An 18,715-nucleotide genomic window follows, 5' to 3' on the forward strand; every position below is an offset into this window, starting at 1 on the left:
ACTTGGTTTAAGAGCGTTTTGGTTTGAGTGCTCACTGTGCTCTAGATCAGTAGTTCAGTTTTCTGGTACATAAAGACCTTGCCATCCTGTATAGTGAAACGTCCTGAGTCCAGTATCTGCAGCCTCCTCTAATTCCTCTCCTGTAATCCACCTGATTGTGTTACCAAACATAGCTCAGCCACGTGACGGGGGCAGGAGAAGGTCTCAGACTGTCCCATGATCCAGTATTTATAGGTCAGCAGCAAAGTCCCCGGCCATGCCTGCATCATAACAAATATGATTCTATGCTGAGGAATGAAGACGCTTTCTAAAGAAGACAAACTTTCTGGATCTTAAGGCGGCACATGTGGTCAGATCATCTAATGTTTATACAAGAATTATCTGGATGTATCGAACATCGCAAGGTAAAACTTCATAGCCTCAGCCAGAGGGGTTATATAAGTGGTTCTAGTGAGCCACAGTCATTATGTATATGTAACTTCTATAACACTCAACCATAGAAAAATCCAGATGTTTATTGAAGTATATAGAGGGAAGCAGAACAGAAACAGCATAGTTTGTATGAGGTCTGTAGGTAACATATGGACAGAGTAGGCATGGGTCCAAGGTCAGATTAGGCAGCGCACAAGTGAATATGCAATAAGTGCGATTACCTTTATGTTGCATCCGTTAGCTAGTGAAGATATGACTGGCTAAGCTTGTGTTATATTTGTATTCTTATTTTTACTGGTATATATATTAACTACTATGTGGTAGACGTATGTACACACATGTCTCTGATAAGGCCTCTTACAATTGTTGCTCGGTTTTTGACACTTGCTGTATGGCTATAGTGTACAGTGTTTTCACTGGCCATGCTAACAAAAAAGTTCATGCGTGATTTACCAAAGAATAAATTACAATATTTCCTACCAATAATATTAGAATATGTGACCCCAAATATCATTAAGCCAAGGCTTTCCTTGTACTAAGGGAAGCTACATGCATAGTTCTGCCTAGTCATGCATCCTCAGTTATGGGATTCACAAAGAACATGTCTATAAATAATTTTGCTAAAGGGATGTTCTGATTTAACTAAAAATCTACCTACAGCATGCTATGTGTATAATAAACAAACTAGAGCATACTTACCTCTCCTGGTCTAGGCCTGGTGCTCTGGTCCGTCCCGGTGTCTCAGTCTACTTATCCAGATGACACGCTCTCTTTGCTCTGCCAATGCCTTTTTTGAATCTACCATGCCCCCAGCAGAGCATCACTGTAATCACAATCCTACTTTAGTCTAAATAGGCCAAAAAATCCCCCCACCCCCAATACAGCGTTGCATTATATATCTGTGTCTTCCTGCAGCCACAAGTAGATTCATTTAGGAGCTTACTGTATACTATATGCAGTGAGCTCCCCTAGTGTTATCTGTTGGCAGCCACTGTGAGCTCCCCCTAGTGTTGTCTGTTGGCAGCCACAATTATACAAAGTTTAGTAGACAAATGTAAGGTATTCCCAGCAATAGTTTCATGTTTGCATGAGGCCCAGGCATCTGTTGTGTCTGTTGAGTCAGGCTCCAATAGAACAAGTTTGAGAAGACCTTTATTTAGTCATCTTTAGGTTGTGACGAAGCATTAAAATATCTTTTTTTTGTTAATATCCACATAAAAAATAATCCAGTCCTAAAATCACTTGTCAGCTTTGCTGTATAGACTCAGACAGAATGGGTCATCTCATAATTATTTAGAGGCTGGCCTCAATGGGACCATAACATTATATAAATGGCGTGGTAGAATAGGGCACTCTGTAGGTCAGGTAGTGCAAGTGGTAGAAGCAATCCCAAAGTAGTAGAATTGAAGAATCCCGGCACTCACCAAATGAAGAAATGCTTATTTATTTAGCGCAAATCAAGCAGGTACATAGAGGATGCATTTTGGCTAACATAACCTTCATCAACTGATGAAAGCTATGCTAGCCAAAACGCGTCCCTATGTGCCTGCTTGATTTGCACTAAATAAATAAGAATTTCTGATTTTCACTAAATAAATAAGAATTTGGTGAGTGCCAGGATTCTTCTATTCTAGTAACATCATATACACATGGGGCCCTGATGGTATAAAAATCTTCTGATGAATAGTAAATAAACAGTGATCCGAAAATAATAATCAATTTGACCTGTAGTGATAAAGTAATGGCCTTCTAGGGTCCAGTCCTAGATCTGCAATGTAGGTTCAGCAGCGTTTTATTATACAAGAAAGGTTCTATACTCTAATGTCATAAGCAGTAAAATACAACAAATCTTCCAATGCTACTAACTAGTAGAGACATAGGGGGGGAGTAACCTATAGCATTGTATAACTACCAGTTGACTCGGAGGATGAATAACCGATCATGTCTTGTTTCCCCCACCAGAGTGAAATCTTGGCCCTGTAACATGGATGCATTTGGTGATGATTTAGATGACGATATTGCGGCTCAGTATGTTATACCACCAAAGTCTTCAAGAGGTCTATAAAAAGGATTCTATTGTAGAAACCAATGACAACAACAGGTACAGATACTATATGTATAAACCGGCAAATAAATATATTATTAACAATCAGATGTTCATTCTATGCTGTATAGATTTATACTAAAGACCCTTTTACACGGGGTGATTATTGACAAACAACACTGCTAGAAATGTTCCTATGGTTGATAATCAGCCTGTGTAGGTGTCAGAGATCAGCAGGGGAGTGGGAAAATGCCTGATCGTATCGTTCGTGCAGCCTGGCTGCGTGATCACTTATGCCTTCTAAAGGCACTGCAAACGGGTGGCGACCGGCGCTTGTCTGCGTCCTTGTGCATCCCCATATTGGGCTGTGTAAAAGGACCTTAAGACTTAAATAGGTACTCTGCAGATTTGTAAACTACTTCAGTTTACAGAACACAAACCTTACTGTACTTATCAGCTGCTGTATGTCCTACAGGAAGCGGTGTATTCTTTCCAGTGTGACACAGTGCTCTCTGCTGCCACCTCTGTCCATGTCAGGAACTGTCTAGAGCAGTAGCAAATCCCCAAAGAAAACCTCTTGTGCTCTGGACAGTTGCTGACATGGACAGAGGTGGCAGCAGAGAGCACTGTGTCACACTGGAAAGAATACACCACTTCCTGCAGGACATACAGCAGCTGATAAGCAATGAATTTGAATTCTGTAAACTGAAGTAATTTACAAATATGTGTAGCTTCAGCAGTCACTAGAAGGAAGAAGTGCACATGACCACTGAGGTCAGTGACTGGCTTGCACCGGTACATTGACTGGGGCACTTCCCCAGAGTATTCTGGAGGAGCCAGCAGTGATGGACAGGAAGCCAGCAGAGGGGAGAATATAATTTTTTATTTTTTTATCTTTAAATATTCTTAAAATCAGAAACCCATTTTAAAGTGCCTCTGTCATTTACAAAAACGTCTGACATATTAGACGGACATGAGAAAAGATTTGATTGCTTGGATTGTTCATATCCCGACTAGGGATGGTACGAACTGAGTTCGGTTCGGGTTCGTACGAACCCGAACCCTTGGTAATGATTCCCGCTGTCTTCCCGCTCCGTGCAGCGGGCGGATCCAGCGGGAGGACCGCCTGGAAAACTGGGATACAGCCGTAGCCATAGCCTGTATCCCAGTTTTCCAGGCGGTCCTCTCGCTGTATCCGCCCGCTGCACGGAGCGGGCAGACAGCGGGAATCCGATGTCGAGCGTTCGGGTTCATCCGAACCCGAACCTCGGCGGGTTCGGACCATCCCTAATCCCGACTATTCTCTTGATATCACAATAGCGTGCATCACTCCCAGACTGGCCACAAACTCCATTCAGCTGCACTGGATATGGGCTCCATTATAAGTCTAGGAAGCCTGTCCATTGCAGCTGGAGATCTTGGATAGCTGGGGAGAGAAGCGCACTATCTAGTGTTTCTTCCTGCAACATTGAGAGATTGGCATGTCTCTCTGACAGAGACACTTCAAATTTACGCATGTAGTGACCAGGACTTCTTATTTTCTTATTGTTCCTGGTTTGTTGTCTTCTTCAATATATGACCATGACATAAACTTTCATGTTACATGTGGTTGTGGAAACAATTTGTTCAAATGACTTCAATAATAGTAAATTATTTTTTACCTTGGCAGTTCCTACTCCATGAGTTCTGAGCATGAGAAGATTGTAGCAGCTATTCGGGTTGGTATGTATCAATACACAGGACAGGTTGTATTACATATAAATCATAGTAATAGTACATAATACATAGTGTCATATTCAGTATTCAGAGCAGTTGGGTCATACGTGTTTTATATATATATATATATATATATATATATATATATATATATATGTCCCAAGGACAAAGTAACAAGGTACTGTAGATCACTCAGCAGTGTTCCTAAATGCCAGCTGTTATAGCTAGCTATACAAAGACTAGTTAATATGGGCGGCATGCATACGACCAGGGATGGACACTGACCCCATGGAAAAGATTGACAAAAAAAAATCTGCACATACAAATACAGGTAGATGCTGATCACAAGCAAGACATATAGAAACAGACTGTATGGAAGCCAATGGAACAATGCACACATAGGACACATAATGCGCACACATCACTTAAACTTTGGGTTCATAGTGCAAACACCAATCCCACACAAGTCAAGTGCAACACACACTCCTCTCAGAGAACACACGCTACATAAACACACCACATATACATAGAACCCACCAGTCACACATACACATGCATGGGGAAGATTTATCAAACATGGTGTAAAGGGAAATTGGCTCAGTTGCCCCTAGCAACCAATCAGATTCCACCTTTAATTTTCCAAAGAGTCTGTGAGGAATGAAAGGTGGAATCTGATTGGTTGCTAGGGGCAACTGAGCCAGTTTCACTTTACACCATGTTTGATAAATCTCCCCCAAGATGGTGTCCACAGTAGCACTGACATGCCTTACTGTCTCCTAACGTACAAAAGATATCTGGCATGGATCTTTCTCACATGCAATTCTTCCGATTTCCAGCCATTTAAGGGGTAGGACCCCAAACAACTATTTATTCCCTATCCCGATAATAGACAGTAAATATGTGATCACATGAATAGAGTTGGAGAGATTTATCAAACTGGTATAAAGTAGAATTGTCTTAGTTGCCCCTAGCAACCAATCAGATTCCACCTTTCATTCCTCACAGATTTTTTGAAAAATGAAAGGTGGAATCTGATTGGTTGCTAGGGGCAACTAAGACAATTCTACTTTACACCAGTTTAAAAAATCTCCACCTATGAGCTTAATTCATTGTCCAGAACAGTAGAATTGTCCAAACAACAATAAATAAATAAAACAAACAAACAAATAAACATCTGGCTGTGGAATATGTGTAAAAATAAAATACTGACAATACTCACCTGTTAGTCCAGTGCTGCTTCTGTGCTCCCAGGATGGCACATCGGTACATGGCTGTAGTGAATGCTGTACCGGCATGTAACCAATGGCTACAGATACAGACAAGGCACTTCCCAAAGAATTGGTATAACTGATAAATAATCAAAGAAAATAAGTTCTAGAGTGCTCAAACCAAATTGGCATGAGAAAACACAGAACAAGGACTACAAGTAAAAGCATGCCAAATGCATCAGTGAAACTTCTAACAAGAAACCATGTAACCAATAAAGCCAATTACTGACACACTCTACATATACACGGACACTTGCCATAATTACTCTATGCAGAGCTGCCTCCAATAGCTACATGCCGCCATATATAGAGACTGGATGGAGACGGGCAGGAAAATTGATGCTTAAGCAACATTTCCAGCTATGTTTCCAGCTGGGGATGGGTGCCAGTTCGTGCCAGCACACCCAGACCCCACCCCCCCACTTCCACCCCAAAAAAAAATAAACATCTGGTCTTTGCGGACAAGCAGGACAACCCATATACATTAGTGGGCCAGTGCTGCCAATATTACTGGGCTCTGTTGACTTTACTCTGACTAAAAGTTTAGCCATATTGTACACGTCTATTCACAGAGCAAGTCATTAATGTATTTACATTTGTATGGAAGTTGTTGTTTTTTTGCCATACTTATATAATCCTGTGTCATTTCTTTCAGCACATACTAAATATGCAAAACAAGAGTCCATGGAGCCTCGGTTGCGAGTCTCAAAACACGGGATAGCCAGATATCTCTAGCCTGTTGCCACGGGGTGCCTCTATGATAGATAACCCCTTAAGTCCCACTCGGTTGCGAGTATTTAAACGTAAATAGAGAAACAACAGGGTGGCCCTTTTTTGTCAATGTCTAACTCAAGGTGCGAGTATTATGCCAAGGCAGGCATCCATCCACAGACAGCCGTTTCGGGGTATTTGCCCCTCATCAGTGTGAAGCAGGATTCTGGCTGGTTGGGGCAATGACAAATCAACCAACAAAACACAGTAATCACTGAACTCAAGAGATCAGTAAAAAAATTACAATGGAGTATTCAACCAAGAGTCTCCACTAATGCTCTACGGACTCTTGTTTTGCATATTTAAATTTTTGGGGGCATCAGTGGAGACTCTTGATTGAGTACTTCATAGGAATTTTTTCGCTGTTCTCCTTGAGTTCAGTGATTACTGTGTTTTGTTGGTTGATTTGTCATTGCCCCAACTAGCCAGAATCCTACTCCACAGTGACGAGGGGCAAATACCCCGAAACGGCTGTCTGTGGATGGCGGCCTGCCTTGCCAAGCCCTTGTCATGATCGCAATACTCGCACCTTGAGTTAGACATTGACATATAGGGGCCATCCTGTTGTTTCTCTATTTACGTTCCAATACTCGCAACCGAGTGGGACTTAAGGGGCTACTTATCATGGTGGTGTGGTGCTCTCCTCATCATGGAGGCACTCCGTGGCAACAGGCCAGAGATATCTGGCTCACAACTGTGGCTCCACGGACTCTTCTTTTGCATATTTGAATTTTTGGGGGCATCAGTGGAGACTCTTGATTGACTACTTCATTGAAATTTTTTCACTGAATTATTTGAGTTCAGTGATTTCTGTGTTTTGTTGGTTCAACACATACGAAAAACTAAGCTCTCCAGAGTACATATGCGTGTGACTTATAAAGGGCATATGGTTGGACTCTCTTATTTTGGATTTCTGACACACATCTAACTCTATGAATGGACATACCGCCCTCCATTTATAAATCTGATCTGCCATAGTATTGCAATGTATCTTATTCCGCATTCATTGAGCTATTATACCTTGTTCTACCCACAGGTGATGAGCAGACATTGACTAAGTTGTCCGTCCACCAATCAGCATTTCGGGAGGCTGATGAGAGAGGCTGGACTCCGCTGCATGAGGCTGCTGCTCAGAGGGATAAGACTATCCTGGAAATTACATTGAAATGTCAGTGACTTCCTGATTTACATAAGTAATCAATTATTTATAACCGAGGGTCCATTCACAAGTGCAGGATTTGCTACAGGTTTGATGTCACGGATTTGATGCTGCAGATATCAATGTAAATAAATGATTGAACACAGCATCAAACCTGCGTGAAATCTGCTGCAGATGCTGTATGTGTGAATAGACCCTTAGGGTGCGTTCACACCTACAGGATCCGCAGCAGATTTGATGGTGCAGATTTGATGCTGTGTTCAGTTATTTAAATCCACAGCAGAGAATACGCTGCGGATCCGGTAACTGTGAACGTACCCTTAAAGGAAATCTGTCAACTCTCTATTATACTCAGAGCTCAAATGTCAAAGAGGTGGTGGTGAGCCTTGTAGCTTGTGTGTAGGTGCTGGTGCAATGATCACTGAGTCCCAGTAGACTAAATAACACTTTCTTTAACTAGCAAGTCTCTAGTAATACAGGATAAATAGTGACTGTGGAGATACAGACTTGCGTTCACTGAATTTGTGTTGACAGATACTGAGGTAGATAGTAGTGCTGACTTGATTAGGTGCTGAGAAGAGTAGAGAGTTCAGAGAAGTGGAGAGGAATTTGTCTTGAGAGTCCCAACCCAATGTAGTACTGTGCTCTGCCGGAACTTTAGAAGAAGAAGAATACTTGAGAAGAATACTTGAAAGAAGAAGAATACTTGTGCCTGTGTATGAACCTTTGTCGCTATACCACCTTTTGCCCTGTAGTGTCAAGTTACCCGTCCTGATAGGGTGACACAAGCTCCAGTCCTAGTTACCTGAGTTGAGCTAAGTGTCCAAAATTATCCTGTGTCAACTGTGCTGTGAGATTTAGTATGGAGGCTCTTGGCTGCTTTTCTCTATCCAGATTAGTTCCTCTGCTTTAGGATAATGTCCTGCACTCTTAGAGATGTTCACAGCATGGGTTGAGGTGATCCCTGACTTGTCCTTGTCTAAGAAAGAAAGTCTCTGTGTTCTCCATAAGTGTCTGTACACTACAGCTGGTCTGTCTCGGACAGGGAACCTGTCAGAGCCTAAGCTCAGCAGGGATGCCGGATCTGTGTGTGCTACTCCTCAGAGAATCAGAGAAGAACTGAACTACACTTCCTCTCCCCATGCGACTACTTCCTAAAGGGTGTATGTAACAGCTCCTGTGAGTGGTGGAGAAGAGAGTGTGAGAAGAAAAGGGAATAGAGATATGTAGAAGAAAAGAATCTCTCTCATTGGTGCACAGAATCACAAAATACAATGCAGTAACCCTTACATGACTACAGCTGTGCAACATACAGTATATACACAAATATACATAATACTGACATCTAGGCAAAACTCATATATGACTTCATCACCACTTTACTTTTGAGGTAGCAGGCTTTTGCGAGGGGTGTTCAAAACAGAAACACCCGTGGTGGGACACCACAGAGGCTTGCATGCTGTGGCTCAGCATCTCCTTCTGGACACTTGGGCTCAGAGCAATATAGAGTTCACAGATTCCCCTCAACCACATGAGAGTGAATAGAGAGAATTTCATAGGATTGTATGGTCGAGGCTTGTAGATTGCGAAGAAGGCTCATTTAGAACTCATTTTGTCCCCTCAGCTTCTGGGTATAGCGTGTGGGAGCAGGAGACCCTGGAAGGTGAGACCCCCTTGTTCCTGGCTGTTGACCACTGCAGACTGGACAATGTCACCTTCCTGCTGTCAAATAACTGTGACCCCGATGCCAGGAATGATGCAGAGGATTCTTTACTTGTTATAGGTAATTCTTCGTAAATAATAAGCTAGTGACTATGATCAGGGCATTTCCTGCACATACATGTTTTGTCCTGGACTCAAAAGTGCACCATCCATAGAATGGTTTGTGAAGCCAATATGCCTAAAGGTCTCCATACATCTTGACTTTATTCAGCCATCTATCGAAGATGTATGGGGCTCTCCCCACCATTCAGCAACAGATGATGTCAGTAATAATAATGTCAGTCACCTGTGATGGAAAATCACGGCCGACTCCTTTGTTCCAGGAGTGATAAGCCATAGCGAGACCTCTCGCTGCAGCTTACCCTTCCCTATAAAGAAAATAGGAATGCTCGGCCATGCTGAACAATTCTGTGTATGGGGAGGACAGGCAGCAATTTTAAAAATTTGGCAGCCGGCAGGGGGGATTTTGATTACAAGTATGAACTTAGCTCTCCCTGTGCCCGCAGTAAGTGTAGGGACCGGCCTTGGTTCCCTCACGGAAGGCAGTTTCCCCCCAGTTGTGATGATATCATTTTGTACTTGTAAATTCCCCCCTGCCAACTGCCAAATTTAAAAAATTGCTGGACTTCTACTTTAACTCAATTCACTAAGAATTGTTTAGACTGAATACCTTCTAGTTCTGAAGTGTCTATAGCTTACATGTACATTTATTGTCCTCTCGTTCCAGCAATACGCCATGGATCCTATGATATAGCATCTCTATTACTGCGCCATAATGCAACTGTAAATTTATCATGTGCCGATAACAGGACTGCCCTTCATGAGGCGGCAAAACTGGGGCGCAAAGATATTGTAGGTCTTCTACTTCGTGCAGGTGCAGAACCCGACTATTCTAGCAACTTTGGGTTCACTCCTCTGGCTTTGGCTGCGCAGAATGGCCATACTGAAGTTATGGAGTTACTCATCCAAAAAGGTATCTGATATTAAATTACTGAATAATCATATTCATATATCACATGCGGTTTACAAGACACCAAACTTAAAAAAAAAATCTAGGTGACACATAGGAAAACATGTGTTTGTACCACACCAATCTGATACTAATGACCTATGTAACAACCAGGACTTGATATGAATGTACACAAATTTTCCAATAGTCATTCTAGATCTAGTACCTATAGTTCCGGCGTCAAGAAGTTATTTTCTCCAGGAAGGGTATTGTCATTAATACTTAAAGGGGTACTCTGACAAAAATCTTTTTTTTTTTCAAATCAACTGGTGTCAGAAAGTTAAATAGATTTGTAAGTTACTTGTTTTTTTACTTATTTAAAAATCTTAAAGTGTCACTGTCGTTATAACTTTCAAATCTACAGTAAATCAACAGTAATGTGATATAAAGCAAGTTTGCAATATACATTTATTATTTTTTGTTGCTATCATGCTGTAAAACAAAGCTGTACTTACCAGAAATCCAGGTCTCCTGAAGGCAGATTTTTATACTTATGCTGGTTGAAAAAAACAGACTAAACACAGAAATTCCGGCCATTACAGAGAGTCCCGGCTCAATGTGTCCATCAATTACATGACTGCCTTCTCTCTGTGAGTGCTAGAGCACCGTGTCAGACTAAAAAAAACACACCTCTTCCTGCAGGACATACAGCAGCTGATAAGTACTGGAATGCTTGAGATTTTTAATTAGACATAAATTACAAAGCTATATAACTTTCTGACACCAGTTGATTTGAAAGAAAAAGATTTTCTCCGGAGTACCCCTTTAACTCTTATGACATCTTTATTCTGGTTAGCACCACGGATGATGGATATATTTCCTCTCATTATATATCTATACCAGTGCACTGATGGCAGCAGCCATAAATAGTTCCATGATAAGCACTGTGAGCAATGAATTGTACAGAGGGCACCATGGGTATTGTACATATTTTGTTGCAGCTTCTGGATGGAGGGAATATTTGGGTGTGCTGCCAATAAGGAGATTATACATGACATATGCTGTAAGAATGACTGCATTCAGGCTTCCTGCCAGATTGGTAAGGTTAACACATGGTAAAGGTTACAAAATGACAAAATATATTTAGTTGGCAAAGTTTAGCCATGGGAACCAAGACGTAATTTGGGGCAACCCTACTATTTGTTTAGATTACCCTGACTACATTATTGTAGTCAGATTGGTGTTCAGCTTGTGTTCTGTAAATGCAGGGAAAGGATAGAATTGGGAAGATCTTAAAGAACAATGAATTCCTGAAAGTTGTAGTTGTTCCAGATTTAGGATCCTGCCACCATAGTCTATGTCGCCCTTAGTGTCTCCATCACCATTCTTCATTCTTTCATTTTAGGAGTTTTACACCATAGTCTATGTCTCCCATAGTATCTCCATCACCATTCTTTCATTATAGGAGCCTGCCACCATAGTCTATTTCTTCCATAGTATCTCCATCACCATTCTTTCATTATAGGAGCCTGCCACCATAGTCTATGACTCCCATAGTGTTTCCATCACCATTCTTCATTCTTTCATTATAGGAGCTTGGCACCATAGTCTATGTCTCCCATAGTATCTCCATCACCATTCTTCATTCTTTAATTGTAGGATCCTGCCACCATAGTCTATGTCTCCCATAGTATCTCCATCACCATTCTTTCATTATAGGAGCCTGCCACCATAGTCTATGTCTCCCATAGTATCTCCATCACCATTCTTCATTCTTTAATTGTAGGATCCTGCCACCATAGTCTATGTCTCCCATAGTATCTCCATCACCATTCTTTCACTATAGGAGTTTGCCACCATAGTCTATTTCTTCCATAGTATCTCCATCACCATTCTTTCATTATAGGAGCCTGCCACCATAGTCTATGACTCCCATAGTGTCTCCATCACCATTCTTCATTCTTTCATTATAGGAGCTTGGCACCATAGTCTATGTCTCCCATAGTATCTCCATCACCATTATTCATTCTTTCATTGTAGGCACCTGCCACCATATTCTATATCGTCCTTAGTGTCTCCATCACTATTCTTTCATTATAGGAGTTTGCTACCATAGTCTTCCGTAGTGTCTCCGTCATTGTTCTCCACTGTTTTATTGTAGGAGCCTCTGTTTTGGCACAAGCCTCTGACTCTGCATCTATCCTGTTTGAAGCCGCTGCTGCTGGTAACCCAGATGCTGTATCTCTGCTCTTGGAGTATGGAGCAGATGCCAATATACCAAAACACTCCGGTCATTTACCTATACACAGGTCTGCATACCGCGGGCATCTCTTGTGAGTACACATTATACCTTCTCTTTATTATCTACACATGGTCTCTAGTACTGGAGAAGAGAGTTACTTTTTTGTTATAGAATCAGTGGCTCAATTCCAATAGTTAGACAAGGGTGATGATGTTTGTGGAGAGCAAAAAGTAAGCAATTTTTTAATGAGCAATGACAAGCTATGTAAAGCGCTGCAAAATAAGTTGGCGCTATATAAAGGAATTATTATTATTAGTTACCCTGCTGACACATCCAGCTTTTTCGTTTCGTTTCCATGAAGACGTGCTGACAAGGGATGTGCTAATGCGAACGCTAGCCATTCACCTTGTCTACTAGTCTTATAATCCAATAGTATTAGCGCCTCATTAACATAGCGGGTAGACAGCAGAGTGTCGACATCTCCCAAACGTTACATATATTTAGACATATAAATGCTGACTTGTCATAAAGTGCTTTGCTGGCAACATTAGGTAAAGTGATCTCCCCGACGACCTTACAAAGGTTCATAAATCTGAATCATATTAGAGATCAGCCAATTCGTGGACATTTAGGTGTACTAGGTCACCAATAGATATTGACATGGCAACATCAAGTTTTCAGTTATCAACGATATTTAATATTTTCTTTATTATTACCGATTTACCAGTGGTCCTTTATCTGCTTATTGTCACACAGATCGTTTCTTACCTATGTCTTTAGGGTACAAACCCACTTGACGTATTTGCTGCGTGAATCAGTCTTAAAAATAAGCAGGCAAAACGCAGGTTGGCTTTATACGATTGTTCTGCGTTAAAATACGCAATTGCGTATTTTTTAAGCGTGAAGCTTGTTGTTAGCAAAGCATCAGTTGTTAACAACCTGTGCGAAAAACGCATGTAGCTTCACGCTTCAAAAATACGCAATTGTGTATTTTAACTCAGAACAATTGTATAAAGCCAACCTGCGTTTTGCCTGCTTATTTTTTTTAAGACTGATTCACGCAGCAAATACGTCAAGTGGGTTTGTTCCCTTAAGGACCACCAACAGGTCATATTCTTAGGATTTCCCTCGAATTTCACAGGTGATATAATTACAGTCAATGCATCAGGTATTATCACAGGTGTCCTTTGCATGGGACAGCCTTAGAGCCTGATCAGTCAGTGGTCCTTGAGGACTGGAGTTGGGGAACACTAACCTATAGTATGTGAGTGTATTTTATACCTTCACCACAGAGGCATTACAATCTAATGTGTAAGAGGGCAGCATCTAGGACTGGTAACACTAAAGGCCAACCCCTAAGTGTAAAAGGGAACCTGTCATAACTTTCACGCTACCTGAACCATGGGTCATTGGGGCGATCCCTGGCAGCTTCTTCTCATCCCACCAGGTTTTACTTATAGATCTCTTTTACACCCAAACAGGGAGAGATCTATTGATCAAGGCTAGTAGGGTGGAGAGAAACCACCAGAGACCATCTCAGTGACTCTTCATCTTGATATGGCAAAAATATGCAATAAAATAAAGCATAAAGTCAGTTTAAACCTAGCCTTAAACCTTCCAGGCAATAATTATGGGTGACCCATTCTTAGGAAAAGTTATCAATATCATATCAGTTGTTTGCTGATATCTGGTAGTAACTCTAAATGACCACTATACATTGTATGGAGCTATCTGCCTCTTGTTCTGTTTCGCTATGTATGGTGGAAACACAGCTCTGAAAACAATGTTTCAGCATTCTGCTAATCTGATATTGATGACCTATCTCGTGCTTCTAAATAGAGCAGACAGCCTCTATTCCCTGCTTCCTTTCAGCAATGCTTTTCACTTGACTTTTAGAGACTAGTTAGACTGAACAATTGTTAGGTGTCACAATTACATGTATGGCCAGGGGTTTAAAAAGATTGCAGGGGTGTAAAGCTGTTATATAACATGTTCATTTTGCACTGTTCCCATACTGTCTCCATGGGACATCATTTTACTTTGCCAGTCCCTACAAAATAGAATAATGGCAGGTACTGATTGGCGGAATGGATATCATGTGGCAGTAAGGAGCAAGGATCTGGAACCAGTGCTCAGCTAGCCCTCTGAAAAAGTATTACAATGCAGCTAGAACTGGAGATTTTTTTTCTAGAGTGATGGAATTTGTCCCTGTATGTCCTCGGTTACACTATGGCTTCTGTCTATCATGTGTAGGGCTTTACAGATGCTGATTCCAGTTACCGATATTTCTGCCATCAGAAGAAGTGGCATCAGTCCAGTTCACTCGGCAGCTGCAGGCGGACACCCCGAGTGCCTAGAACTTCTCATCAGATCTGGCTTTGATGTAAATTTCATGCTGGCTCAAAGGGTTCGAAAAGGATACGATGATGAGAGAAAGTCGGCCTTGTACTTTGCAATTTCCAACAGTGATATTCCTTCAGCTAAGCTCCTTCTAGATGCCGGGGCTCTTCCCAACCAGGACCCTATTAACTGCTTGCAGGTGGCTCTAAGAACGGGCAACTACGAGCTAGTACACCTGTTACTCCGCCATGGGGCGAATGTCAATTATGTCTGCAGAGTCAACCCAATGCACTTCCCCTCGGCCTTGCAGTATGCTCTCAAGGATGAAGTGATGCTCAGGATGTTACTGAACTATGGATATCACGTACATAAGTGTTTTGAGTGTCCTCACGGGAAAAATGTCCATTCTATACTTGGATATGAAGGTTGGACTTCTACAGTTATTAAAGATACAATGGTATTTATTACTCATATGGCTGATTTATCTACACATTAATGTGTATTAATACTCCAAGTATGATTAAATATACAGCTCAGGGAAGTACCTTAACAGATAGTACCCGCCCCCGAGGACTCTCTAACCAACCAGTAATCTGCTCTGTAGTGGTGAGTGGCAAACACTATTCCTTCTGGAGGAGATTTGGGCAGGTTTGGAGAGGACAGCAAGTTTGCATTATGTTTTTCCTATGAAGTACTGACTGAAAAATAAAGCCACTATTACACGTGGCAATCTCTAGGAGTAAGCGATCTTTAGTCTCCATAGCACTGCTATCTTCAATCAGAGTCAGTACTCTGAGCTGAGTGCGGGTTACAACTACAGAGTAGAGTGGCCTATGGCTTTGTTCATGCTAATATGTAAAATAATAGTTATAGATACAAAATTAAAATACTCCACCTATGTACATTTTCTTTACTATAAGGGTGGGTTCATAATGAGGAATTCTCGCAGATAATGTCCGCGGAATTCCGCTGTCTGTCTGCACGCACGGCCGACATGTCACTTCTTTCGGCGGATAGCGGAATATGCCGGCCCATAGAATGGTGTCTATGGATCCGGTGGAAAGGCGCGCGGCCGTGCGTGCGGACAGACAGCGGAATTCCGCGGATATTATCCACGAGAATTCCTCAGTATGAACCCACCCTAAAACTCAATGGAAGAAAGTAACAGAAGATTATATTTCTTTTTCTTTTGGTGGAAATGTTTACAGGTGACATACTGTACAGTAAGTATGAATGTTATTACTGTACAAGTGAGACTTACATGGTATATTTCTTTATTTTAGTAAATGGCATAATTCTATCAGCACAGCAGAAAGCCACCGAGATCTTATGGGTATATTATCCGGTGCTATAAGTTCGGCTATGCCCTCTTACCACCCTGCTCCTTGATCTGGAATGGGCATTTTCCAAGGAGTGGTGACCCTGTTAAAAAATAGGCTCCCCAGATTTATGCGAATAAGACATTGTACAGTATATCATATGTACTAGAACAGTGGATCAAGCTTCTGTTGACAATGGTGGCTACCATTAGGCACTAAGAACAAATAAATATATGTGTATTTGACCAAATCTTGCTGATACCTGTCACTTTCTCAGTTCTGTGAGGTCATTACCCTGACGTGGCTCCGACACCTCTCCGGGAATGTTGTTCGGATCATGTTGGACTATGTTGACCATGTGGAGTTTTGCTCCAAGCTGAAAGACACTCTTATAAAGCACAAGCTCTGGCCTGAAATTCACGCCATATCAAGTAAGTAACTGATGGTCTAACATATCTGAAAGGTCACCTGATTGTTGCTCTGTCCAAACCGGTTAGATTCCCTATACTAGATAAGCTAAGGATTTAGGTACAGTAAGCATAAGGGCAAGACAAGCTTACTTAGTGCCCAAGGTTCCAACTTTACAACCTTTCACCCCTGAAGTTCAGTAAACTATTATACTCATTGCACCCTTTACAACAGATTTAATTAATCATGTCCCCTCTTGGTGGAGCCCTAAGCAGTCCCTACTCCGTCTTGGTTGACAATCTACCAGTTTCACTTATAACAGTTACGTTGTAGTTATCTGTATATCCACTATAGCCATTCAGCACATCTCACGCCCCCAGTCACAGGCTGTTTTTCCAGTATCCTTCAGGATGTCCCCATGTTCTCTTACTATATGACCCCATGTAGTCCCCCATCACAGAAATGGGTACCCAGTAGCACTCACAATCCCTATAGATACACTGTTCTTTTTTTTTTCTTTTTTTTTTTATCAAACAAGGTTATTGTAAGATTGATAAATTGAAAGGATACATAATCCTTCTTTACAGCACATTTCCAGTTTCCTTCTGTTTTTCAGCAAATCCTCGCTCTCTCAAACATCTCTGTCGGCTGAAGATCCGGAAATGTATGGGGAAGCTTCACCTACGGTGTCCAGTTTTCATGTCATTTCTCCCGCTGCCCAAACCCTTAAAAGATTACATCCTGTACAAGGAATATGATCTGTATGAACAAGGAGACTTTACACGGACATGGTGAAAGTCTATACTCTACTAGGAGGACAAGCCTAAAAAAAAAAAAAACATTCAGTGGAGGATTTCCTTAGTCTTTTTGATTAATGTATTGGCCAGGCCATTTTATTGCCAGAAAATAATAAAAAAAAAAAAAAAAAAAGGGGGGGGGGGGCGCATAATTTGATCACTTTAATCTTGTGGATGGAAGCAGCACAGCCATCAGGTCAGTGTTCATTTTCAGTTTTCTGCCTAGCACACTGTAAAGGCAATGCTTATTGGCTATTATTTTTAAAGGGATCATCTTGGTAACAAAAAAAAGTTGATACGTTGCTAGGGGCAATTAAAAAAAATAAAATACAAACTCACCTCCTAAGGTCTACCACAGCTCCTGCTAGGATATCTTCAGGCCCCTCCATTACTACTCTCTACAACCCAGATAGTATCGAGGCAAGTGAGTATTTCTTTTTTATTTTCAGGTCACCAGCAACATACTATTTTGCTACCCTCATAACCCTATATAGTGGTTTAGATCTCCGAAACAACTATCATTGCTAAGAATGCGTGGCCCCAAATCTATGATTTTGGCATTGTGAATGGAATAGACAACTGTCTGATGTGCTCATTGATCTCTATGGAGAAGAATAGTGCATGCTCACCTTGCTGTCTAGACAGGAAGAGAGGAACTTCATTGTTAGTAAAGGTGGATGTCCAAAAGGAAAGATCTCCATTAGAGATGAACGTACCAGGTTCGGGTTCGAGTCGATCCGAACCCGAACGTTCGGTATTTGATTAGCTGGGGTTGCTGAACTTGGTTAAAGCTCTAAGGTTATCTGGAAAACATGGATACAGCCAATGACTATATCAATGATTTCCACATAGCCTTAGGGCTTTATCCAAGTTCAGCAGCCCCAGCTAATCAAATACCGAAAGTTCGGGTTCGGATCGACTCGAGCATGCTCCAGGTTCGCTCATCTCTAATCTCCACTTTACTTTTTACAAAACTTTGCTGGTCATAAAAGTTGAAAAAGCACAACAAAAAAATAGTTTGTGGACAGTCCCTTTAAGAGAAAACTGAATGGACTGAATGCTGGAAATTGTTATTTTGATGACATGTACATCAGTGGCGGAGGCCATCTTGCCGTCAGTTTTGATAATTGTGTACAGTTAAATGTAACTATTGGTTTATGTTAATAAAAAACAACCCATCAATTTCTTTGGCTGAAAAAGCTAAAAGGAATTTTAAAAAAGGTGATTAGACATTATATATTTTATTTAAAAGCATTCTAATTGAAAATGATGCATCAAGATAGGTGCACAAACCTGTATCTGGCTTTTATATGAAGGGGCTACAGTTTTAATACTATATATAATATATAGATAGTACTTTTTTGTACTAGCATAATATGGTGATGGCTGTGTAAGTATATTAATCAGACGTGTGGCTAAAAACTTTTTCTTCTCTTTTATAAGATTTTTTGAATAAAAGCTATATTTTAAAATTTCCAGAAAAACTCAGTGCACTATATATATACACACACCACATTACTGATCATTGTTATAAATAAAAGGAAACCA

The 18,715-nt window shown here is 41.1% G+C and overlaps 1 protein-coding gene across 1 annotated transcript; it reads left to right on the forward strand.

Annotated features, from left to right (window-relative positions):
* The first annotated feature begins 254 nt into the window (after nt 1–254).
* Nucleotides 255–17,267, forward strand: ASB14 (ankyrin repeat and SOCS box containing 14). The gene is given in 11 exon segments (XM_069968806.1): nt 255–404; nt 2,395–2,470; nt 2,472–2,533; nt 4,146–4,198; nt 7,268–7,399; nt 9,015–9,173; nt 9,840–10,085; nt 12,223–12,394; nt 14,557–15,100; nt 16,240–16,393; nt 16,987–17,267. Coding segments are annotated over 10 exon segments (1,755 nt in total). The 5' UTR covers nt 255–404; nt 2,395–2,416; the 3' UTR covers nt 17,166–17,267.
* The last annotated feature ends 1,448 nt before the right edge of the window (nt 17,268–18,715 follow it).

This window comes from Dendropsophus ebraccatus, chromosome 4 (genome assembly GCF_027789765.1).
Source record: "Dendropsophus ebraccatus isolate aDenEbr1 chromosome 4, aDenEbr1.pat, whole genome shotgun sequence".
NCBI classification, from domain to species: domain Eukaryota; kingdom Metazoa; phylum Chordata; class Amphibia; order Anura; family Hylidae; genus Dendropsophus; species Dendropsophus ebraccatus.